General features: G+C 38.3%; 1 protein-coding gene across 1 annotated transcript in view; it reads left to right on the forward strand.

The window, feature by feature from the left end:
- The window catches only part of MYPN (myopalladin), a 93,999-nt gene that overhangs the window by 6,291 nt on the left and 62,043 nt on the right, over positions 1–25,665 (forward strand). The window contains 1 exon segment of the mRNA XM_020998164.2: positions 7,570–8,484. Coding sequence (XP_020853823.1) covers positions 7,574–8,484 — 911 coding nt within the window. The 5' untranslated portion in view covers positions 7,570–7,573.

A 25,665-nucleotide genomic window follows, 5' to 3' on the forward strand; every position in this document is an offset into this window, starting at 1 on the left:
CATTAATTAGTGCAGTAAATCCTTTCTTCATGAATAGTAAAAAGATAAGATTAAGCTGTAGGTGGCTCAGTGGATAGAGTGTTGAGCCTGGAGTTAGGAAGACCTGAGTTTAAATAAGGCCTCAGACACCAGCTGTGTGACCTTGGGCAAGTTACTTCACCTCTGTCTGCCTCAGTTTCTTCAACTATAAAATGGGGATGATAACAGTACCTACTTTGCAGGGTGCAGCACTTAGCACAGTGCCTGGTACATAGTAGGTGCTATATAAATGCCCTTTCCACCCGCTAAAGACCTCATGCTTAATGGCTTTCCCTTGCTAAAGGAAAGGTCCTAAGCTGGAGGCACTTCCTGAAGAATATTTGAAGGGGAGGTGACTGAATGAAGATAAACTTTCAAGAACTTAATATTTATGTCTAAGATTTGCCTTGGTGCCCAGGGGACTCAAAAACCTTTTATTTCTGCAAATAAGAAACCACCTTGGCTTTTTTTGGCCTGAAGGCACTTCAGAGGAGAGCAGAGGCTGATAAACTTTGAACTGTAACCACTCAAAAACAAATGCAGTTGCTGAAAAGGAAGCAATGCTACTGAACTTTGACTTTTGATTTTTTATGGACATTTCTGAGCAGTAGCATTCAGTCAAACTTTGTTTATGGCTGACCATATCCACAGCTCTGACTGGCTGCCCGGCTGCCTCTGTAGAAGCAATAGAGACTAAGACTGAGATTCTGGTTCGTGCATTATGTGTGTGACCCTGAGCAGGTCACTCAACTCTCTGAACCCCTTCTGTAAAATTAGGGTGTTAGTACTTATACTCCCTGCCTCACAGGGTTGTTGGGAAGAAATCATCTTGTAAAACATGATAAAACACACCATATAAGTGTGAATAATTATTTTCCTCCCACTTGCCCTCATCAAAGTTTGCCTTTCAAAATTTTCCTTCCCTTAGGGCCTTATTACCTGTGTGACCAAAACTGATCATCCAGTGCAGTGGACAGAGAACTGGGTCTGAAGTCAGAAAGACCTGAGTTCAAATTTGTCTTCAGATACTTAGTAGCTGTATGACCATGAGCAAGTCACTCAACTACTGTCTGCCTCAGTTTCCTCCTCTGTAAAATGGCGATAATGACAGTGCCTACTCCTAGGGTTCTTGGGAGGGTCAAATGAAATAATTGTAAATGTCTGGTACATAGCAAGTGTTGTATATATAACTGTAGCTGTTGTATTATTATCATGTGACAATGGCTGCTAATGAGTTAATGTATTACACATATCTTAAGTAATACATTTATATTTTAACAGGGATTTCTGAAGACAGTACATTAGCGCAAACAGTGATTCTAATGGTGGGAATTTCAGACATTGGCAGGCTGATGGAAGAGACAGCAAGAGACAGGGGAGCCATTTGGCGCCCTTTGAATCATATCTAAAAGCAACAAATATGTGTGGACCAATATGTAGGCCAGCCCTCTATAACGTTCTAGGAATCTGGCAAGTCGCCCCCAAAAAAGAGAAGATTGGGTGGAGAGGATTTTATAGTATGACTGCCAAAAGAGTGAAAGGAGAAGGGACAGAAACAATCTAGTCATGGAATCTTAGGGCTTGAAAAGACCCTACAAATCATTTAGCTTAATCCCCTCATTTTACGACATAAGCACTTGAGGGCCCCAAAAAGTAGTGAGTCCAACAAGGTCACTGTGCCAGTTTGTACACAGCCAGAATTAGACTCTTAATTTCTAGTATAATGCTTCTGTACAGTATCACAATGAATGTAGATTCAGTTTCCAAAATCAAGATAATTCAAAGATCTGTTAAGTACATAAAAGAAAACAGCTATCAATAAACTTCACTAAAATTACTATTCTTTAAATTTGATTTACACTATCAGAAACTCTTAACAAAATAGCCTTAAAACCAAAGTCATTGCATTATATTCTAAATTAGAAATTCAGAACTTCTGGGGTAGCTAGATGGCGCAGGGGATAAAGCACTGGCCATGAAGTCAGGAGAACCTGAGTTCAAATCCGGCCTCAGACCAAACGCTTGACACTTACTAGTTGTGTGACCGTGGGCAAGTCACTTAACCCCAATTGCCTAAAAAAAATTTTTTTAATTTAAAAAAAAAAAAGAAATTCAGAATTTCTGCCTTGCATCTAGTGGGTACCTTTGTAGAGTGTATATTAAGCCTGAGTTTGAAAGGATTTAAATCACTAGAAGTAGAGTGAACTCTTGTACAAAACAAGGTAAGAAATTTGTTTTAGGGATATGTTAAAAGAATGAATGTTTGTAAAGCATTTATAAGCTCTTTAAACAAAAAGAATCCTTTATAGAGAAAATAGAAGTACAAATAAAAATTACTTCTATAATTTTTCAAGGAAACAATCACCACAAGAAGGTAAGACAACTGAGCTATGAGGATGAAAAAGCTACTGCTAAAAGTAGCCTTGACAAATGCTTTTCTTCCGTGCTGCAGCTGACTCAAAGTAGCGTATCAGTCTAAGAGGAATAAGACTTTTTGGCTGGGTCCACTCCACTATATCATGTCCCCCGAGATGGTCCTGCAAAGGGGTAACAAGAGAACAAGAGCTAGGAGATTCCTCTTCATGGCAGAGTGGTGTGGCTGTTGTAGGGGCCTTGTATTCCTGGGTGGCTTTCCCTGGCTATTTCGGTTCCTTGTGTCTTGTGTGGCCGGCCATGCTGTATGCTGCCAAAGGTCTCGGGCACAGAGAACGCTAAAGGGTGTCATGATGTTAACTGTCAGAAAGGCAAGAGTAATAACTGTGTCCTTGATGGGACCTTTGGTGCCCTCTCCTACTCACACAGATGTTCTTGTGTCAGGAACCATGGGATCAGAAGGCAACAGAATCCGACAGAAGAAGTCCTGGATTCAGAGTCTAAAGACCTTCTTAGGTTTCAATACCAGGTCAATTCCTTCCTGTGTGACCCTGGCAAAGTCCTTAACCTTTTCTGGGCCTTATTCTCCTCATCTATTGAAAGAGGGATTGGAATAGATTTCTCCTGAGGCCTCTTCTAGCTCTTAAATCTATTAGGCTAAATTGGGGCATGATAAACTTAACCTATGTTAGCCTTACTTTTACACACATATCCGGTGACTCTAACCCTTATTTATGGGCAGTGACCCTTAGAGTTGGAGGTGTGGTACAATGACAACCAAGAAAGGAAAACATAATCAGCAATGAAAATGTATATTGATATTGAGGGTGAGGGTGGGGAGAGAATGGGAGGAAAACTTTGTGGGTCCAAAGACTTAACTTGTATTATTATTATCATATTCAAAATATGGTGCTTCTAATACCTGCCACATCGATAGATACCATGTCTACCAATAGTAAATTATTATAATATGTTTGACAAATAGAACTTGACTTTGAATGCAAATTTATATTATAGCTTGAGAGCTAGAAGGGAACCTAGAAGTCATCCAATACAAACCGTTGCTTTTACTAGTGAAGAAACTGAGACCCAGAGGGACTCAATTACTCATCTAATGTACATGGTAAATAAGCTCTTGGTCCCCTGCTCTTTTTCACCATATTATACTTAGTTTTTAGTCCATCTAGATCAAAGAAGACTTAAAGCAGGATTGACATTTAATCCTGTTAGAAGTGGAGGAGAAAGGGGGTAGGAGAGGTAGAAGACAAGAGGATAAAATGGAAGGAGGATTGGTCTTGGAGTCAGAAGACCTAGGTTGCAGCTCACTGGAAGGCCTTAGACAAATCATTTAACTTCTCCACACCTCAGTTTTCTTATATGAAAAATGTAAATAATACTTTCCCTACCTACCTCTGAAGTTTGTGAGGAAGATATTTTTAATAAATATGAAGGACTACATAACCACATGCTATCATTAGGTATAATAATCTTTCTGAAGTATGCTATGTAATACTCTGCAAGATAAAAGTATGAAAAGAATGTGACTAATTTTAAAATAAATGTGCCAGTACTCATACAACTGCGTAGGCATTGCTGCCTTCAAAATAGTCACCTCACAGGGCAGTACACTTTGATCCTGTTATTATTGTTTATACTATTTTGGGGCTCCTCCAAAACCTGGAAGTAGGTAGCAAATCTTCATTCTTTAAGAATGGACTCGAGTTTTGGAAATAGTCTCAAATCATTCAGAATAAACAAGTTGAGATGATCAAAGTGAACATATTTGTTTTAATTTTTTTATAATATAATGAAATATTTATTTTATTACTTCTCTTTGTTACCTTCTGAACTTCCACTTTCTTCTTCGTAGTTTAAAAATCCTTCACTTTTTCTTTTTTTCTGTTACATCAGTATCAATATCTGCCCACCGTCCTCCGCAATGCTCCCCCATGCCACAGGAAAATAAAAGCATTTTAACAAACATGTATAGTCAAGCAAAACAAATTCATATATTATAATAAAATAAAGTATAATAAAATAATTAGCCTGATTATATTGTTTCCTCTGGTTCTACCCAGGGGCAAGGCTAGGAGCAGTCACCAAGAAGGGCCCTCTGTGGCTTGGGTTTCATTGCCAGTGGGATGACCTGATCTGAGTAATGGTGACCTGGAAGGGTAGGGAGGGGCCAGAAACAATTAGGGAGTGGTTTGAGGTTAAGCAATAGTCAGTCAAGGGTCAGGGGCCCAAACAGTAGCTTGTACCATAATTACATTTTAGAAGTATGACAGCATCTGAATCCAAGGGAGCAAGCAAGCAAAATACTGCCCAAGGTTCTCCAAGAGTTCAAGGAGCTAGGGGACCAAACAGACACAATTCCAGTTTGATTTTGTGTGGAGTTATTGTGCTAATGTTCTTTTGACTGCCGCCACTGCTGTTGCAGTCCCACCTTGCTCTTCCCCCAAGCTTCCTAGGGACAACCCTCATAGGTTCTAGTATTTTCCTTAAAGGAAAATAGTTTGCATTACATAATGCCAGAAGACTTTTGTGTACTTTTGTCTGCATACTGGTATGGGGGAAAAACCATTGGATTGAGAGTCAGTACACTTCATTTTTTTGTTCTAGAAAATAGTAATAATAGGGACCCCAATCCAACTGGGAGTATGACAAGTGAACAAATATAGTCTGGTACCATTTACTCATTAATGGATTATAGTGACAAGTTTGTTGATAAATGAGGAAAGAATCTCATTTTGCTCTACATTCAGGAAAGGGAAATGTAATGATTTGTATAAATAATGTTGTTAAAATTGTAAAAAAAAAAACACTTGGGTTCTAGCCCCAGGTCTACAACTCAAACACGTTTGACCTCCAAAGTTACTTGACCTACCTAAGGCTGTAAATGTAAATTGTGATAATACTTAAAACATTTACCTTACAATGTTGTTTTGAGGCTAGTAATTTGTAAATAGTAAAGCACATATAAATTAAAATCAATTTCAGTACTATATAAATGGTTTACTATATAAACCACATTGAAAAAAATAATTCCTATATATATTATCTTATGTTCTAAACAGGTCTCAGTCAATGAGACAATTCCCATTTAGTGATTAAGGTTTAATAAAAAAAAAATGAGGCAGAGAGTGGCCACTTTACCTAGTCAAAAAAAAAAAATCAATCTGGGAGGAGAAAGTGAGACTCTGCACAGGCCTCCCTTACTTAAATCCGTCTCGCTGATGTCACAGTCCTCTTTGAGAGCGAGGGATAAACAACAACAACAACAACAACAAGGTTCTAAAACAGACACGGACATGTTTGTAAGTGTCAAGTCACAACCACATAAAAGTCTTTTCATTTCCTTGGAATTTGGAGATTTGCTTTTCTTCTTTCCTTATAAGATCTATGTAAGGAATGAGAACGGCATCTTTGTGAGTTTTAAAATAAACAATTTATTGAGAATTTCTGTGTTTATATCACTCATGTTTATTTTCTCTGTAAGTTTTTTCTTTATTATGAACATAAATAGTCACATTTCAATATACAAAGAATAGAAAAGGAAGTTGTGAAATCATGAGTTTCTATTACATGTAGCTTGGTTGTTGGTTTTTTTTTAAAATGCAATACAATATCAACACTGCCCTACTTCTCTTTGTTACCTTTTGAACTTCCACTTTCTTCTTTGTATTTTAAAAATCCTTCACTTTTTTTTTCTGTTACATCGGTATCAATACCTGCCTACTCCACAATATTCCCACACCCCACTGGAAAATACAAGTCTAGCAAAACAAATTCACACATTAACCATGTCAGACATTATATGTCTCATTCTGCACCTGTTATCCTATCTATCACTTATCTGCCAAGAGGCTGCAAGTATTCTTCAACATCAGTGTTCTGAAACCAGGATTGGTCATTGCATTGATGAGATTTCTGAAGTCTTTCATCATATATTTTTCTCAATATATCCCTTTCCCTCAACCTCCTAGAGAATCATCCATTCCTTATAAAAAAGAGAAACAGTTCAGCAAAACTAACCAACATAGAAAAAGTGTAACATTATATGCAGTGTTCCATACCAGTAATCTCTACCTCTGTAAGAAGTTAAGAAGATATAAAAGTACTTCCTTATAGGAAACTACTCAACAAAGAAAAACATTCAGCGTTAGTACCAGCATTTGGAAAAGGAAATCCTGTAATATTACAGGTTTTTTTATTATTCAAAATTTAGTACTCATCATATAGAAACAATTTCCATTTATGATTTTAAAAAATCCTCAAATAACTGAAGTGCACAGTGATAATGTCTATTCCAGGGGTAAGGAACCTTCACCTTTGAGGCCACATATGGTCCTCTAGGTCATGAAGTGTAGCCTTTTGACTGAATCCAAACTTCGCAGAACAAATCCCCTAAAGAAAAGAATTAGTTCTGTATCACTTGGATTCAGTCAAAAGGCCACACCCAAGGACCTAAAGGACCACATGGGGCCTCAAGGCTGCAGGTTCCCCACCGCTGGTCTGATCAGGAAATCAAACTTACATACCTTGTTTCTGGTCAAAAGATAAAAGTCCCTGTATATATAGACCTTCCCTGAGTGAGATTGACTATCCAATTTGGTGATCAGTTCAGAGTTGCCATATATCCATATCTGTAAATATAGTTTCTCTTACAATTGAAGTAAATGTGTGGGTGAGAATTGTATATTGTGTCATTAGACTGTGAGCTCCTTGAGGGCTCTTTTGTCTCTTTATGTATCCCCAGGCTTAGCACAGTGCCTGGCACACAGTAGGCTCTTAATAAATGTTTATTGATGGATTGATTTGAAACACCATGTAGTATCACAGGATTGTGATGGTAATTGTCTTACTTAAGAATTTAATGTTTAAATAGTGTTTAATAAATACTTGTTACTTATTGACTATTTAATGTCTGTGTTCCCAATTCTAGTCAAATATCATGTAGTTTAAATTTATTTTGTAATTTATAAGATCGTAGAGCTAGACCTTTAGATGATCTCTTAGATATAAATTAGGTCCCATCACTATTTACCAAGATTATGTCTCTTTTGGGATTTATGTTCTTAAGAATCCATTGTGTAAAATTAAATATAGACCTGCTACTCCCCCTAAATCATCGTGTTGTTATTTTTTTCTTTTCTTTTTCTTTTTTCACTTTGTTAGCAGAATGCAAGACGACAACATAGAAGCTTCCACTTCCATATCTCAGCTTCTAAGGGAAAGCTATTTAGCTGAAACCAGGCATCGGGGAAACATCGAGAGAAGTCGGGCAGAGTCTACCCCCAATCCTTTCCATTTTGGGAGTCTTGCTGGAGCTGCTGGAGGAGGAGGAGGAGGTCAAGATGACCTTCCAGATCTTTCTGCCTTCCTGAGTCAAGAAGAATTAGATGAAAGTGTCAATCTGGCAAGACTAGCCATCAATCAAGATTCTATGGATAGCAAAGCTGATGATTCCCAATCTAGAAAACATCTTTCTTCTGATCAGGTGAAAAATTCAACTAAATCAAATTCTGATCCTAACTTCTACCAGTATCACCCTGAGACTCAAGCCAACTCCAAAGAAAGCATTCAAGAGACAAAGAAGCCACAGTACAGTTCAGAAACCCAGTCCAAAAAGGTATTCCTAAACAAGGCTGCTGATTTCATTGAAGAGCTATCTTCTCTATTCAAAGCCCACAGCTCCAAAAGAATCAGACCCCGTACCTGCAAAAACCACAAAAGCAAGTTGGATTCTCAAAGTAAAGTCCCACAGGAAAACAGTGCCAGTTTTTCTGGTCTGTCTGAAAGACGGGAAAGATCTTCTATTCCCATCCCCATTCCTCAGGACACCCAAGATAATGAAGTGAATCATGCCCTTGAACAGCAGGAGGCTGAGAGACTTCAGGAAATTGAGCAAGTTACCAATGAAAAAACCAGTACCGATGTCACCCCGGATTCATCGCCTTCATCTTTATACTATGAAGAGCCTCTGGGACAACCACCACGGTTTACTCAGAAGCTACGGAGCAGAGAAGTTCCAGAAGGAACTAGAGTGCAGTTGGACTGTATAGTAGTAGGAATTCCACCACCTCAAGTAAGGTAAAAATATCCCACCATCTTAGCAATTCATTTCTAACAATTCCGATGTTCCTGTTGTGACTGAGTTTTGAGTAGTTGGGTAACCAAAATGGGTTATTTCTGTTGATAAAATAGTCACAACCTGAAGCCTGTAGCTATGAGAATGTACTTACTATCAGTATCCAAGCCAGTAATATTCTTTGAATTTTAGAAGAAAAGAAGATTATATTATTTGTGACTAATATTTTATTAGAATAAATATTGTAGCTAAGTTATAAGCCAACATAAAGGGATACTGTTACATGCTTTCAAATCTTACTTATTATGAATTACTTTTATAGTTAGTGAAATGCCAGTCAATCCTAATAAGATTAATTTGCAAAAAGGTTCCTTCATTCTTTTCAGCACCTACCTAGAGTATACTTAGTTGATTTTATTTCATTGCCACTGATAGCTTAAAGACCTACCTCCTTAACTGGTGGGTTAGCACCTAACATGCCAAATAGATGAGCAGGACTCAACTAATGGGCATTTTAAAGAATTGAAATAGTCATGGTTTCAGTTTATCTTATGTAGTATGCAGTATTATTTGTGTATATGTTTGTACCTGTGCATATATATATGTACATATTACAAAATTAAAAGACATACCTAAATTTTTATTTATGCTTTAAAACAAAGATAAGAATACTGAAATAAGAGTAGTATTCCAAATTTAAAAGGTAATTAAAGATTAGATCTCAAATAAGAGTGTCTTCCATTTAGCAGGTGCTTAATAAATATTTGTTTTATTAAATTAAAATCAGATTTAAATATACAGTCTGACCATTGTTAAATGCTATGCTGTAGTCCAAATATATTTTCTCCAGGGCATTTCCCAAATCTAACAGTCTGGCAGTCCTGAAAAAAAGGAAATAAGGTTAGTCTGGCTGACTCGTTCTTAATGAACCCTTGCTAGCTTATAATATACAGCCCTTTCTTTTCTGATTGCTTGAAAACTATCTCTAATGATCCAGTTGAGAATTTTACTGGGAATCAAAATCAAGTTGAAATAGTTGGAAATTCATCAAGTCAGAAATATATACTTTCTTTCCTTTAAAAGAAAAATGGTGGCCATTGCCCAGCACAGTACATAAAAAGCAGCAAGTACTTAAAAAGTGCTTGTTGATTTACCGTGGGAATAGCGACATGAAGCAGTGGATAGAAGGCTGGGCTCAAATGAGAAAGACCTGAGTTTGAGTCTCACTTTATACTTACTAGTGGTGTGACTTTGGTCAGTCATTGAACCACTCAGCTTTCTCAATGTCTGCCTTGTAGGGTGGTTACAAAGCTCAGAGAGATAAACTGTGTAAAATGCTTTACAAGCCTTAAAATACTGTATGAAAACCCATTATCATTCTTTTCCCTCTACCAGTCCTATGGCACCTTTCTCTCTTTTGACCACAATTGCTTAGCAGTCTAGCATTCATACCCCCCAGCATCTTGTAATGTAATTCTTTTAGGCCACATTAAATCATAGTCTTGTTAATGCCAAAAAGAGATTTTTAAGATTATTGGGTCTCTTTTTACTGGAAATAGACCTAGAAAATTTGAGTGACTCAAACCCAGGTCTTTTGACTTAAAGTCCAGTTCTCTTTCCACTATGTCACACTTCATGTCCTTAGGGAAATTTAATCTCTTACCATTACTTATTAATCTCTTATCTTACCCATTTGGAATTCCAATTTCAGATTATCCATTTTTAGTCTATCTTTCATAATCTGAAAATCATTCTCCCTTGTAGAAAAATCAGAAGCAAAGTAGAAATTAAGTCATCCCATATTTTCCATATTCTTTTTCACCCTTGAATTCCTCACTCCCTTGTCTTTCTGCCATTTTTGGCCTGCTAATTCTCAAGCCCTAGTAAGGTACAACATCCTTCAAGTCATAAAACTATGCTGACTGGGTCCACCACAGATTAATGCTTCTAAAGCTCAACTGAAATTTCAAGACTGTACCAGAAGTCCTTTTATTGCCTTCTGATTAATTCTCTAGTTCTGCAGATGTAGCTTCAAAACTTTGTCTCCTCAAGTTCCCAATTCCAGACTCATAATCCTTTCCTTCAGTTGATAAATTTTCACTTCCTACTACAGTGAGATTAGTCCATCTGTGTGAGCTATCTAACTTCTACTACTTCATCTCATCCATTGTCTCTTCCTACACTGCTGTCTCAGAAAATAATGTGGCCAAGGCTAATGTGCCCTCGTTCCCATCCCATTTTGTCTCCTTTGGGACCTTGTGCCATTAATTACACTTGTTCTTTTTCATCTCCGTTTTCTCCCCCTCTGTTGGATCCCTCCCCTCTGCTCTGAAACATATTCAGCTATCATCCAAAGAAAAAGAAACAACTGGCCAAAAAAGTCCAGTTGAGCCCAGCTACCCTCTCAAGCTATTGTCCTGTTATTCACACCCCAAATCATATCTATTTGGTTAATTTTGCCCCCACCCTGAGTTGTCTCTGGGAAATATCTGAATACAGCTCATATCTAGGTCTCCACAGGTGTGGGTAAAAGAGTGCTCTTTTCCTATACAATTAGTCAAGATAATAAAAGCATTTATCAGGTAGTCTATTTGACTTCCCTGTCTGGTGAGTCCCACTTTCCCCCCAGGATCTTCCAGATTCACAACATCACTCTGTGAATTGGCTTCTAAAAGGAAACAAACTTGTGGCTGCCAGGGAGGCAAGCCCCCAACATTTCAGTGAGACCTGCTTTTATCAGAGACCCACACAGGTATGTAACTTTATGGTACTGTCCTAAGAACTTAAACTCCTCTGGAAGAGAAATGCACTTGGAGTGGCAACCCTCTTCCCATAAGCCCTACACCATCAAAATAGCCCTTGTTAATGGTGGAGGGCAAAGCCCAGGTCTTTTGCTGTTTCATGTCATGTCTGAAACTCCAGCTGCGGGATTACATGAATTATCTTTTTCTCCACAAAAAGCTGGCATTGCCTAGGACTGCCTTTTTCTCTCTAGAAAGCTGGATCCTAGAACTCTTGAACTTGGTTAAGGTTGCTGAAGAGGCATCACCCAGCTGGTGCTACCCAGGAACTCTCCTCTGCGATATTCTAGGACTTGATGATATCATCATAATGTTATTCACAAATAGGAATGTCTGAAAAATCTAACCAACTACAGGAAATCCCTCTTTTCATCTTGATTCTTCATTGGACATACTCAGTAACATAGGCTAATACCTCTGGTGAGTCAGTGATCAAAGGATCATTAAACAGAATTATCTGCATTGTTGAGTCAGGAAATCTTACATGATTTTAACATACACATGGGAGATACCTTGTTAATGGAGAGCTTTTAAAGTCTCATTTTGCTGTACTGAATCAAATGCTTTCCTTATAGTCAGTAGACACAGTTAGGTCTTACAGACTTTCTGGTAAAGGGTTGGCCTGCTATAGAATATTGTTTGAAAAAGCCTCCTATTCCCTTCTCCTATCTTCATTAAGTATGCCCTTGCTTTTTGTGTAAATTATTCTCATAGAAAATGTTGTAGAGATAGGAAAGCAAGCATATGAACTAATTGTTATTGGTAATAATAATAGCCATGATTTTCCAAAACCTGTTATCTCTTTATCAATTTCATATGTGCTGAGGCCCCCAAATTGTGTTCCTTTTAGCACAGACCTCCTCATATATACTTGGGCTTGTCCAGCTGCTTTTCCTATGGTCCCTGTTTATTTGTTTTTAATACCACTTATTTTAATATTCCCTGTATGTTGGAGATTGAAATATTAGAGCTCAGATGTGGTAGCTACACTGTCACTGGTGAATAAAACTAATGATTTTGGAAATCTTACAGCTCTTTTCTATTTTTCTCGGTTTGTTATTCGTCTCCCAATTTCAGCTTCTAATGTTCACAAGGTGATCATGCTTAATTTAGAACTCTTGTCAAGCTTTCTCTGAATTGCTTTTCCCCTTCACTGCTTCTCACAGTTTTATGTGGTAATGGTCATAATCTTCTGCCATCCTCTTCAGAAATATTTTACAAATGAATTTATTTTCCAACCAGGGTTGTTCTTAGTCCTCTCTCTTTGCTTGTCAGAGATCAAGTGATAAAACAGTTTCTAAGCCCTTTGCCTTTTCATTTTCTTGATTGATTTGTATCAGTTGACTTCCGTAGAGAATGGTGGTGATCATCTATGTTGGTGTTGAAACTATTTTAATTGTTTGCTCTGTCTTCTCATTTTACTACTCTAATTTGGTATTGATTTTTATATTCACTCTAAAAAAATTAATGATTTGATTATAGAGACACAGCTGATTTCGAAATGACTCCCATAGCAGCAACTAGATATTTCTCCTCTCCTCTTTTAGAATATAGTCAATTGGGGGTTTTTTGCATTAAATTTTTGGTGTTTTTTTTATACCTAGGAACTCCAAACTCTCTCCTTGAAGAAATTACTCATGATATGTAGGTGTGAGGCTTCTATTTAGCTTACAATACTTTGGTTTCTTTTGGTTTTTAATCCTCAGTCTTAATTTCTGAAATTTTTTTTTTACCATTTTCCTCTATGCCTACCTTTGCAATGAAGTCACCAAGTATTGAAGTATACATTAATTGAAATTCTAAAGTCTAATTGAGTACTTTATGGAATTTCATCCTCTGCAATATGTACATGAATACACTGCAATTATCCTTATAGTGGTCTTTTTGCAAATGTTTATCATAAGTACTGCAAATCTAGATGACCATATGTCCCATGAAATGGTGTTCCCTGTTGCTTTGGAATGCACGATGAAATACTCTACCAGAGTCTTTATTTGCCTCTTCAGGAGAGCCTGTGAGCCATTCTTCCATTTAGCCCCAAGTTCTTTTTCTCTTCTGGTTTCCTTTACAGCAAGAATATCAATAGAATAGTGATAGGGACTGGACCTGTAACTTCGTTAGTATAGGGAATTTTTCCAATTCAGGTCAGCCCTTCTCTGCACTTACAGTTTTAGAGCACTAAGAGGTTAGGTGACTTCTCCTGGGTCAAAAAGCAAGGGTTTGGACCCAAATGTCTGTGGTTTCAAGGACTGTTGTTGGGTCTAAATCCAGTTTTATATCTACTGCTCCACTCTCCCACCCCCCCCCCCAGTCCATTGATCTGATGTCTCTACCTAGTCCTTAGAGCTAGGTTTGGACCTGAGTTTTCCTTGGTCCAGCTACTGTCCCCATCATAGTATAGGAGCATGCCACCTTAGCTCCTTCCTAAGTTTTTATTGTTGTTTAATACTTGGGAATTTGCCTCTAAAAATATCAATTTTGAAATTATTCAGTTCCGTCTGTAGTATATCAACTAGCTGATCCCTGGACAAGAATCTCACATTTGAAAGAATCTTAACAAATGGCATGTGACAACAATTCAGTTAATAATGGCCTAAAAACAATGTTATACTTAACACTTTAAGCCTCTTTTTCTACCACCCTGTCACCACAGAAGCAGAAAGGGGCTTCATAGAACTAAAAAGGCAACTTTATATTTTTCTGTTTTCACAAATTGTCAGGGACAAAAAATTAATTACCTGGTGGCCAACCTCTACATACTTAGTTAGGCTTGTCCTCAGAAAGCTGACATAATGTTGAGTTGGGACTATATTAGAAGCCTTTCTGGAATGGCAGAAACTTCCAAGGCTTATACTCTACTGGAATAGCTTTTGAGATCCCAGGATTACATCCATACCATGATAAATGGAGGCAGGGGGTGGAGCGGGGAGGGGAGACAACATGCAAACAACTCTGTACAAACAAGCTATGTGCCAGATAGATTGGAGATAGGCAGCAGAGGAAAGACACTAGAATGAAGGGGAATCAGGAATGGCTTCTCCCAGAACAGGGGATTTTAGCTGGAACTTGAAGAAAGCCAAGGAAGTCAGGAGGTGGAGATGAAGAGGGAGAGCATTCCAGGCATAGGAGACAGCCAAAGAAAATGCCTAGAGTCAGGAGGTGAAGGGTATCCCTGGAGTATCACAGTATCACTGGATTGTAGAGCACATGGTGGTCAGTTGGGCTGTGGGAGAGGGCAAGCCTGCAAGGTATAAGAAAGGCGGGGTGGGGGAGGCAGGTTGTGAATAACTGAATGCCAAGCGAAGGTTTTTATATTTAATCCTGAAGGTGATAGGGAGCCACTGGAGTTGACTGAATAGGGGGGTGATGTGGTCAGACTTGTGCTTTAGGAATATCAATTTGACAGCTGAGAGGACATGGATTAGAATGGAGAGAGACCTGTGGCAGTCAGTCCAAACAGCAGGCTATTGCGATAATACAAGCATGAGGTGATGAGGAGAAAGATTGATGAGATCTCCAAATGAAATAGTAAAGAAGAAGAGAAAAGGACCCAGGAAAGAATCCTGTGTTCCTAGATAATGAACATAACCTGGATGAAGATCCATCAAAGAAGACTGAGGAGTGGTCAGATAGGTAAGAGGAGAACCAGGAGAGAGCAGTGTTATGAAAACAGAGAGAAGAAATATCCAGGAGAAGAGGGTGATCAATAGTACCAAATGCTGCAGAAAGGTAAAGAAGGATGAGAATTGAGGAAGGCTGTTAGATTTGGCAATTAGGAGATTGTTAGTAACTTTGGAGAGCAGTTTCAGTTGAATGATGGGGTTGGAAGACAGACTGAAGAGAGTTAAGAAGAGAGTGGGAAGAAAAGTGGAGGCACCTACTGTAGATGACTTTCTCAAGGAATTTAGCCACAGAAGGAAGAATGGGGCAATAGCTAGCAGAGATGGATGAATCAAGTGGGGGTTTTTTGAGGATGAGGGAGAAATAGCTATGTCTCCCTGGGGAAGCTGTGCTTCCTGTGGAGAAGCTGCCAGAATGAAGATAAGTGAGAGAATGATGACGAACAAAGGAGCATCTACTGGAGAACACAGAATGAAATGGGATCACTGGTGTGTGTAGAGGGACTTACCTTGGAAAGGAGAGAGGCCACTTCAGTATGTGAGATAAGAATGAAGGAGGAGATTGTAGCAAAAGGTGTCTAATGATGTGAATCCAGGAGGAGAGGAGAAGATGGAGTGCTTGGTGAATGGCCTCAGTGTTTTAAGTAATATATGAGCCCAGGTTCTTAGCTTAGAGGGTAGGCATTGGGGGAGTTATAGGAAGTTTGAGGGGGCTGAAAAGGTTTAGAAGAGATGCTATGGTGTGAGGGAGATATAAAAGGATTGGCTTGCAGCAGTGAAAGCCCTGTTAAGATTACATATCATATATTTATAATGAGCCCAGTAAACACAGCTTATCTGATTTTCTGCAGCTTTTTTCAGCAACACATGTGTAAGAGCAAAGGCAGGGGATGGTAGGAGTGATCCAAGCTGAGACTTGTAAGGGCAAGACTGTCAATGGGACCGGGGAGCAAGGCATTCAAGAGAAGAAAATGGTATAGAGTTGGAATGGAACAGTGAGGAGACCAGCCTGACAGTAGTAAAAGGAGGCTGGAACCAAATTAGCCAAGGTCTTGAAAGCCAAGAAAGCTGAGAATGTGTCAGAAAATAGGAAGCAATGGAAGATTATTGAGCAGTGAAGTATCATGATAAAAGTACATCTTTTTAATATGCAATAATATTCCACCCCCGCCTTTTACCTATCTGGTACCTTTTGGATAAAGTATTTGCCTCCAGAGCCATATGCAGCATTGGTTCCATTTCCCTAGTCCCAATAAGAAAATACCTTTAAACTCAAACTTGCCTTCTCACATTAAAATCACCATAAGATAGTATTTGTAAAGCACTTTGCAAACTTTAAAGCACTGTATAATGATAGCTATTGTTGTTATTGTTATTATTATTATTATTAGTTCACCTTTCTCTGTGCATCTGCATTTAGATATCTGATATCATAGGTTTTATGGCTGATCCCTTTCCTGGCTTTTGTCTCCTGTGAATTTCTGGGTGTCTCTACTGTTTTTCTTCTTCATATATTGTGGTTCGTCTTTGGTATATAATTTATTGGGTATATGTAAGCAGGTTTCCCCCTCCTCCTTCCCTTTTGATTTGAAACTTTTTTGATTAGATTTTGAGGTTCCAGACACATGCCTTTCTACCTGCCCTTGTTACAAGCACTCCATCCCTAGCCAAAAGTCCATCAGCCCTTGCCTTAGATTTCCAGCTGTGATAAAAAATGCCACCTACGTCCCTAAATCCTTCAGTTTCTTGCCTAAGACTTTAGAATATGGTTTCGAAGAAAAAGCATTTCATTTCAATAAAAATTTTTATTTTTTGTGTTGATGTTAAATCAATGTTAAAATAAGACCAAAACACTTACAAATGGTTGCTGATGTTAGCTTTTTTTTGCTATGTATTAAACTTGGCCACATAGTTTTGTGGGACCACAGAATAAATTATTGTCAGTTCCCCACAGATAAAAGGGTTTGCAGGAATTCACAGCAAATCAGTTTGATTCCCTCTTTCTCCCCCTCTCCACATCTATTTGGCAAATGCTTCTCCTAAGAATGTACAGCTGGGCTGTTCAGAAGTACATTTATTCTCATGTAAGCTTCTAAAGTAGTGCAAACGAACTTTCAGTAGAAACAGATGCCTGGCACTGCTACAGCTTTCTCACTGCTATGCTGAAGGACTTTCATCTCTTTCTTGTAAGTAGCAGTACTGAGGAAAAACTAAAGGAAGAAATTAGGATTGGGTGTAATATCCACTGGACTCGTTCCACTGCAGAAGATAAAAAGGTATCTTAGCTAATCTAGGAGGTCGATGATGGCATTTAGGGTTCATCTCCTTTCATATTCTAGCCCCTTCTTTGAATAAAATTATACTTTTAATGACTTTTTGCTTCTACTGTTGCTCTTAGTTCAATTACGTAGCCAGGTATTGAGAACAATGGAAGGTACTACATGTAATTATAATTTTAATGAATATTGTAGCAACTTTAATCATTTGTTTCATTGATAACTTCATCTTCTATTACCAGCGCTTCCATGCACAATTGTTTCTGTCTCCAGCATGTGTCTAGGGTGTAATTTTATGGGCTACGAAAGGCCTGCCTGCCCCCAGATCTCTTTCCCTCCCCCGTGCTTGGAACTGACGTCGATTCTTTTGGCTTATTGGTAATGAATGCTTCTTCACCAGCTGGATGTGTCTCCATGTTCCAAACCATGTGGCACCCTGCTGCTGGGCTATTTGAAACTCATAGTTGGGATCATTCCTTTGGCTGTGATTGCCGATTCAAGGACATTCTGAATATTGATATTCAAGCATTTATTTTCTTATGAAGGGCAAAACATGAATTCACTAACATCATGTATACATTAGTTAGTTTATTGGATTGTCAGGGAACTGGGCTGGAGGGAGCAGAACCATAGGACAGGTAAATTTTGACAAGGGCAAAGGGGTGAGAAAGGCTCTACTTAGAGAGGTCAGATCAGAGTACTATACCATATTAGGGCAGGGAGGGGTTGTAGGGAGACCGGTCACAAAAGAGGGCACAAGGCTACTGGGGATGAGGGAGAGGGCCTTGCAGGGGAGGTGCAGCTAAATTTAACCCATTTACCAAGTTTTTCTATAGCCAGCCCTGCTGTAAATGTTAATACCCTCTCATAAATCCTATCAAAGCCAAATTATTCTAGTGGATTTCCATAAAGTTCACATATTCACTTCTTGGGTAATGCCTAGAACTGGGCATGTAATGAAGAGATAGTTTTCTTATTATGTAACTGTCTATTGTAAGATACAGATAATAATAGCACCTCCCTCCCAAGGTGTTGGGAGGGTAAAATGAGATGATATTTGTAAAAATGGCTTGCAAAACTTAAAGCACTATATAAATGCTGTTATTATTATTAGTGTTGTCACTTTTTAAATATCACCTATAATATTCTAATTGGAGGAGTACACGATGGACCCAGAGATATAAGACACACCAAGTTCTTCATTTTCTTTGGTTTAGAGAGGACACAGAGAACTGAACATTCTAATTCTATTAATTAAGCAGCTCTCTAACCAAAAAGGCATTCATAAATAAGGAACTAAAATGAGAGACACTATTGAGAAAGCTAAGGTAGCTTTGCAGTGTGTATAGACAAAGCGGGACATCCTAGTGGCAGCTCAGTAAGGCCTAAGGGAATTTTTTATGTAGAAGAGATATTTTAGGAGCCTGGAGATATATGGAAATATGCTTGTTTAACACAATACATTTTAGGCAGTGTTTCAAATATTACTCATCCCCTTACAGAGTTAAAAAATTGAGCCATTTTAAAACCAAGCTAGCCAAACTGATCTCACTGCAAGCTTCTCCTCAGCCACCATGCCTTCCTGCTTTTCTCTTAGCTTGTTGCAATATGAAGAGAATGCTTGGTATGCTGATCTGAGCTTGTATTGATCTTAAAGTGCTAATAATCATTCTGTTAATAATCTTTATTGGTAGTGGGCCACAATAATGCATTTAAATTAAATTTTGAAATCCTAAATTAAAAGTGTCATGATATTTATCCAGGAAGCAATTCAGGTCAGAGGTATGAAACAGCCTTAACAGCAGGGCAGAGGTATGCAATTAGAGAGGACTCAGCGTCTAAGAAGTGTGTCCCTCTTTGGTATCTTCTGCATCCCAGCTGGGTAGCTTGCTACTTAATAGCCAGTCTTAGAGCTCAGAGCAGACCTGGACTCTTTTTCCTTGGCTGATTGGAGATGGATTCTTCTTTATCATTCAGATGGATCTCCATATTTTCCAAACCATTTTTTTTTGGTTACTCATAAATCACTTATGAATCCACTGCCACCCTGTGTCCTGAGAATTGAAAGCCCTAAAAACAAGACAGCCTATAAGGAAATTTCTGTGAAAGCATTTTCTGACATATAAACAGGCAGGTACTTAAGCACAATGTTTTCACCTCCTCAAAAATCTTCACTACAGCTGAATAAGTTATAATGAAGTCTAAGAGTTGCATGACCTCTGTTATTTCTGAGCAGTTTATGCAAGCATTTTTATTGGTTTTATAGTTAGAATAGTGGATGCTGGTTGTATTTTGTATCTGTCTGATCTGCATAGAAGCTGGCATTGTGCTATCTAGGTCAAGAAGAAAATGTTTGTGACAAAGGCTATGAGTATTTTTGTCATTCTATTTGTTTCTAAGTCAGTATACTTGTGCTTATAAGGATGTTTCCACACTAGACTCAAAAAGTATTTATTAGCTCAGTAAAGAAGAAGAATATTATCTAAACAACTAAAATGATCCTATATGGTGTTAGCATTTATATTTTGCTTGTACTTCACATGTATTATATGGCTTGTGTGAATTCCGCAGGGTTTTATTGGGATCTGTGCTTTTTAGATTCTGTGAGCCTATTTCTTCCCTTTTTTGTTATACTTATTTTTAAATTACTGTACTAGACACAGTAATAGCCACATTGTGCAATGCCTAAAGTTGATAGACTTAGCCCTTCTGAGCAATGCAAAGACCTAAGACATCTCCAAAGGTCTCATGATGGAAAATGCTATCCACATCCAAAGAAAGAACTATGGAGTTTGAATGCAGATCGAAGCATACTATTTGCTATTTTTTTCTTTTGTTTTCTCTTTCTTGTGGTTCCTCATATGAGTTCTAACTCATTCTTACAACATCACTAATGTGAAAAAATGTTTAATAGGAATGTATAAGTATAGCCTATATCAGACTGCATGCTGTCTTGGGGAGGAAGGCAGGGAGGGAGTGGGAGAAAAATTTAAAACTCAAAAGCTTATGGAAGTGATTGTTAACAAAACAAATTAATAAAAAAAAAGAAAAGAAGAAAATAAATTGAGTCAAATAGAAATAAATAAGCAAATAAACAAACAAACAAATAAATAAATAGATGAATAAATAAACAACTGTACTAGAAATACAATTAAGGAGGTAAGAGGAAAAACCACTCATCAAAACTAGCATCATTTTAGTGAAGCACCATGATTCAAATCTCAGAATCTTCTAAGCAGGTAGCAGGGTCAGAGGAAAACAGGAATAATAAAGGGTAGTTTTGATGTTATGGCTGCATTGTATTCTCCACGCAATCCTGGAGGTGAGAATAGGCGCTTTTGATTTGCATACAAATGGATATCCTCTGGAAGTTATGATCAAGCCTTTGGTACGTGAAAATCTGTATTGACTATAATCAACTAATAACTATTTATTGTACAGTTACTATATGTCCAGCATTGTGAGGTATAGGAGGAGTGAGATACTATTCATGATCTCAAGGAGATTGCAATTTAGACTCAGAGACTTTTAAAATCGGAAAGGACTTTGGAGGTCTTTGAAAAGATCCTTTGGCTCTTTCTTGCCTCTGGGATAACATATAAACTCTTCTGCTTGGCTTTTAAGGTCCATCACAATCTGGTTCCATCCTAACTTTACAGGCTTACTAAAACTTTTCTTCATATCAGATGTCTTTCTCCTATACTCCTTTCTTCTCACACCAGGGAAACCTGACTTCCCCTACAAGGTACTGTCCCCCTGGATCCCCACTTTATTATGCAGTATACCTTCATTCATGTCCCTGTACCCACTGGGCAAGAAGATGGAGTGAGCATGCTTCTTGCGTCTCACTACCACTTCCAGATTCTTCCTCTACCACTCTCATTCATTAGCCTCTTTCCCTTTAAGAATTACTCCATCTAGACTGATCGCCTTATCGAAACTCTTGTCTCTATTGACATCTAGATCATTTTTTCTCTTTTCTCAAGGAGTTCAATACTTGATTCATGGTCTTCCTCTCTACCCCAAACCCTGACCTTTTGCTTGAGGACTTCAATTTATATGTTGATGTCCTTCCAAATATCCTTGATTCTGCTCTTAGTGCTACCAAACACAGGTTGTTTTCTTACTTCAACTGAAGCATAATAAATTCTGCTCTAGCACCTTATTTCTACTCTGTGTGTGTCTTTCTGTTTCAGGTGTGTCCCTTGTAAACAACATATTGTTAGATTCTTCTCTCTAGTCCATTGGGCTATTTATTTGTGTTTATCGATAAGTTCATACTCACAGTTATGATTACTGTGTCCGTCCATCTTATTCTCTTCCATTTATCCTTCTCTTTTTTGACCCTGTCCCCTCCTCAGAAGTCTGTTTTGGTTCTGACCATTGTATCCCTTAATGTACCCTCCCTCTTATCGTCCTTTCCCCTCCTATTTCTCTGTTTGGTAAGATGAGTTTCTATACCTACTTGTATGTGTATATATATATATATATATATATTCTTTCCTCTTTGAACCAGTTCAGATGATACTGAGGTTCATGTGTTGTCCATTTGCCTCTCCTCCTTTTTACCCTCCATAGTAAAAACTCTTCCTTGGACACCTGTTTTATGTGAGATAATTTTCCCTATTCTTCTTTCCCCCTTCTCCTAATGCATTCCTCTTTCTCACCTTTCCATTCTTCTTTAAGATCATCCCAACATAATCGACTCACATCCATCCACTTTCTCTAAGTAGATTCCTTCTAACTGCCCTAAGGATGATAAGTTCTTAGGACTACATGTATCATTTTCCTACATAGGAATATTCACAGTTTAACCTTATTAAGTCCTTTATGATTTCCATTTCATGTTTACCTTTTGGTGTTTGAATATCGAGTTTTCTATTCAGCTCTGGGCTTTTCATCAGGAATGCTTGAAAATCCTTTATTTCATTAAATATCCATTTTCCCTTGTAGTATAATATTCAGTTTTGTTGGACAGATTACTCTTGGTTGTAATCCTATCTTCTTTGCCTTCCGGAATATCATATTCCAAGCCTTCCACTCTTTTAATGTGGAAGCTGCTAAATCTTATATAATCCTTGACAGTGGCTCCATGGTACTTGAGTTATTTCTTTCTGTCTGCTCAAAGTATTTTCTCCTTGACTTGGGAGCTCTAAAATTTGGTGATAATATTCCTGGGAGTTTTCATTTTGAGATCTCTTTCTGGAGGTGATTTGTGGATTCTTTCAATTTCTACTTTGCCTTCTAATTCTATAATATCTGGACAATTTTCCTTTGTAATTTCTTAAAATATGATGTCTAGGCTCTTTTTTTGACTGTGGCTCTCAGGTAGTACAAGGATTCTTGAATTATCTCTCCTCAATCTGTTTTCCAAGTCAATTGTTTGCTACAAACTATTTCACATTTTCTTCTATTTCTTCATTCTTTTGACTTTGTTTTATTGTTCTTAATGTTTCATAAAGTCATTGGCTTCCACTTGACTAATTCTAATTTATAAAGAGTTATTTTCTTCAGTGAGGTTTTCTTTTTTTTTTTAACCATTTGGCCAATTCTGATTTTTAAGGAGTTATTTTTGTGCCTCTTTTACCAAGCTGTTAATTCTTTTTTTTCCATAATTTTCTTGCATTGCTCTCATTTCATTTCCCCATCTTTTCTCTATCATTATTGTTTGATTTTTAACAGCTTTTTTTGTTGTTGTTGTTATTTATCTCTTTCTTTAGCCCTTACAGAATTCTTGTTTGTCTTGTGTCTAAACAGCATTTTAATTTGAGGCATTGCTTATAGATGTTTTTAAGTCATTGTCTTCTAGGTTTGTGTCTTGAGCTTCTCTGTCACCATAATAGCTTCTAATGGTCCAGTTATTTGTTGTTGCTGTTGTTGTTGTTGTATTGTTTGATCACTTTTCCATTTTTGACTTTGTACTTTGTACTTGATACTTTATATGTTAGAGTTGAGTTTTGCTTACCTGTGTGAGAGATGCCTGTCCTAAGGTTTAGTCTTTTATGTCTTTCTGGTGCTTTCTTTCACAGCTAGGTCTGTAAATTTTTCATACTTCCAAAGTAGTACGATTTAGGGAATACCCTGATTACTGACCTCCTGGTCTGTGCTCTAGTCCAGCTAGGGCCTCTGGTACCTCACTACTGTAACTGCTCCGCTTGACCCTGGAACCATGATCTGGAACTGGGTAGCAGGCAACAGAGCTGCTAAATGATACCTGGTCCTATTGCCAGTGTTGGCATCGGAGTCCCATAGAATCTCTTTCTGATTAGCTGTTCAGTTCCTTAATGTCCCTGTGTGTTAGGTGCACCTGGTATTTGTCAAACTATGGATGATTTTCCTCTATTACAAAATCTTAGAGAAATTAGTCATTCTCTCCCTCCACCGCTCATTTTCATCTTATTAGAGTTATCTGGGGCAGCTAGGTGGCGCAGCAAATAGAGCTCTGGCCTTGGAGTCAGAAGGACCTGAGTTCAAATCCAGCCTCAGACACTTAACATTTACTAGCTGTGTGACCCTGGGCAAGTCACTTAACCCCAATTGCCTCACCAAAAGGCAAAAAAAAAAAGAAGTATCCCAGAGTTCTAGACTTTAAAAATCTTTTGGGACCGCTCCTGCCACTGCTACACCACTATGTCTCTAAAGCACACACCTGGTGCTACTTCCACCATGTTGCACTCCCAGCCAGCCCCCATCCCAGTATCTGCAGACCTATCTTTCTGTCCTCTGAAGTGGCTCTGGGCTGGAAAAATGACTCGCTGTGACTTCTTGTTAGTGATCCTGCTCAGAATTCAGTTTGACACACTTTTTAAACTTGTATAGAGGAATGAATTGGAGAAAGCTCAGAAAAAATGCCCACTTTACTCTGCTATCTTGGTTCTGCCCCCCATAGGTTATATTCTTGATCTCATCATGGCCCTGTTATGACTCATCTCCATAATCCGTAACTCTGAAATTCTTCTGACCATAACATCCAACCATCTTTCCATTTGCCTCACTATTCCCCTGTTCTTCCCTTTCCAAACCTCAGTTCTGAATTACTCCCACTGTCTTCCTTTTCTTCTATCCATAAGCTAGTGAATACACTGGAGAAAGTTATGCAACCTTGCTTTTTGGGTCCACAAATTTATGTTATGTAGTCTCAGTAGTCCCATAGATCAACACACCAGTACTTTTACTCTTCTCTGACTGAGTTTATCCTACTCTTCTCAGTATCTGTTACAACCTTATCTTCTCTCCCCTGCCACCTACATCATCTCCTCCTCACCCCTTAATAGAGGAATTTTTCTCACTCTTCACTGAATAAATTGAAGCCATTAATCCCAAATTATGTTTCTTCCCTTTCTATACTTTAAATCAGCTCCATATCATTTTTCATTATCTCTTCCTTTGCTCAACTTGTGGGGGAAGAAGTAGCTTTTTCCCCCCTGCCAATGCTGACCTCTCTTGATCCCATCCTCCCATGAATTTGCCTCATTGATCAACCCCTTTTTCTTCTTAATTTTCAGTGTGTCTTTAGCTCCTCACTGTTTTTCTTTTTCTTTTTTTTTCTTTTTTGGTGAGGCAGTTGGTGTTTAGTGACTTGCCCAGGGTTACACAGCTAGTAAGTGTCAAGGGTCTGAGGCCGAATTTGAACTCAGGTCCTCCTGACTCCAAGGCCAGAGTTCTATCTATTGAACCACCTAGCTGCCCCATGTTTTTTCTTTTGCTTATAAAAATTCCCAGATCTCTCCCATCCTTGAGAGAGCTTCATTTGATTCTGCCAGCCCCTCAAGTTCATTCACAGCTAACCTAGAAAAAGGCATCTTTGCGCACCGCCTGTGTTCTCTCACACATATTCCCTCTCACTTCTGAACCCCTGTGCAATCTGGCTTCCAACTTCATCTTTAAATTGAAACCCCTCCCCCCAAGGCTGCCATTGATCTCTTAATTGCCAAATTTAATAGCCTTTTCTCAGTTCTTATCCTTCTTGATCTTTCTGCAAGATTTAACAAGTCTTTCAATACATGACCTTGTTCTTGGCTTTTTGTGACACTGCTGTGTTCCCTCCTGTATCTCCACCTGCCTGACCATTCCTTCTCAGACTTTTTTGCTGATTCTCATCCATGCCTCAGTTTTGTGGACTTACCTCAGGGCTCCATTCTGGGCCTTCTCTTTTCCCTTAATATTCCTTCTCTTGATAATTTCAATAGCTCCCATGAGTTAAAACCATCTCAATTTGGACAACAACCAGATCAGTAGAGCTAGCCTCAGTCTTCCTGAGTTCAAATACTGTATCACTAATTGCTGCTGCTGCTCCAATTGAATGTTCCACAGGGGTCCCAAATGTTCAAAATTGAGCTCATTATCTTTTCCGTAGTGCCCCTCTCCTCAGTCTCCCTATTTCTGCCAAGGACACCACCATTCTTCTGGTCACTCAGTTTCTCAACCTTGAAGTTATCTTCAACTTTTCTCTCATATCTGTTGACATGTAACTTGTAGCATTTAAA

This window comes from Phascolarctos cinereus, unplaced genomic scaffold (assembly GCF_003287225.1).
Source record: "Phascolarctos cinereus isolate Bilbo 61053 unplaced genomic scaffold, phaCin_HiC Scaffold_3;HRSCAF=262, whole genome shotgun sequence".
Taxonomy (NCBI): Eukaryota; Metazoa; Chordata; class Mammalia; order Diprotodontia; family Phascolarctidae; genus Phascolarctos; species Phascolarctos cinereus.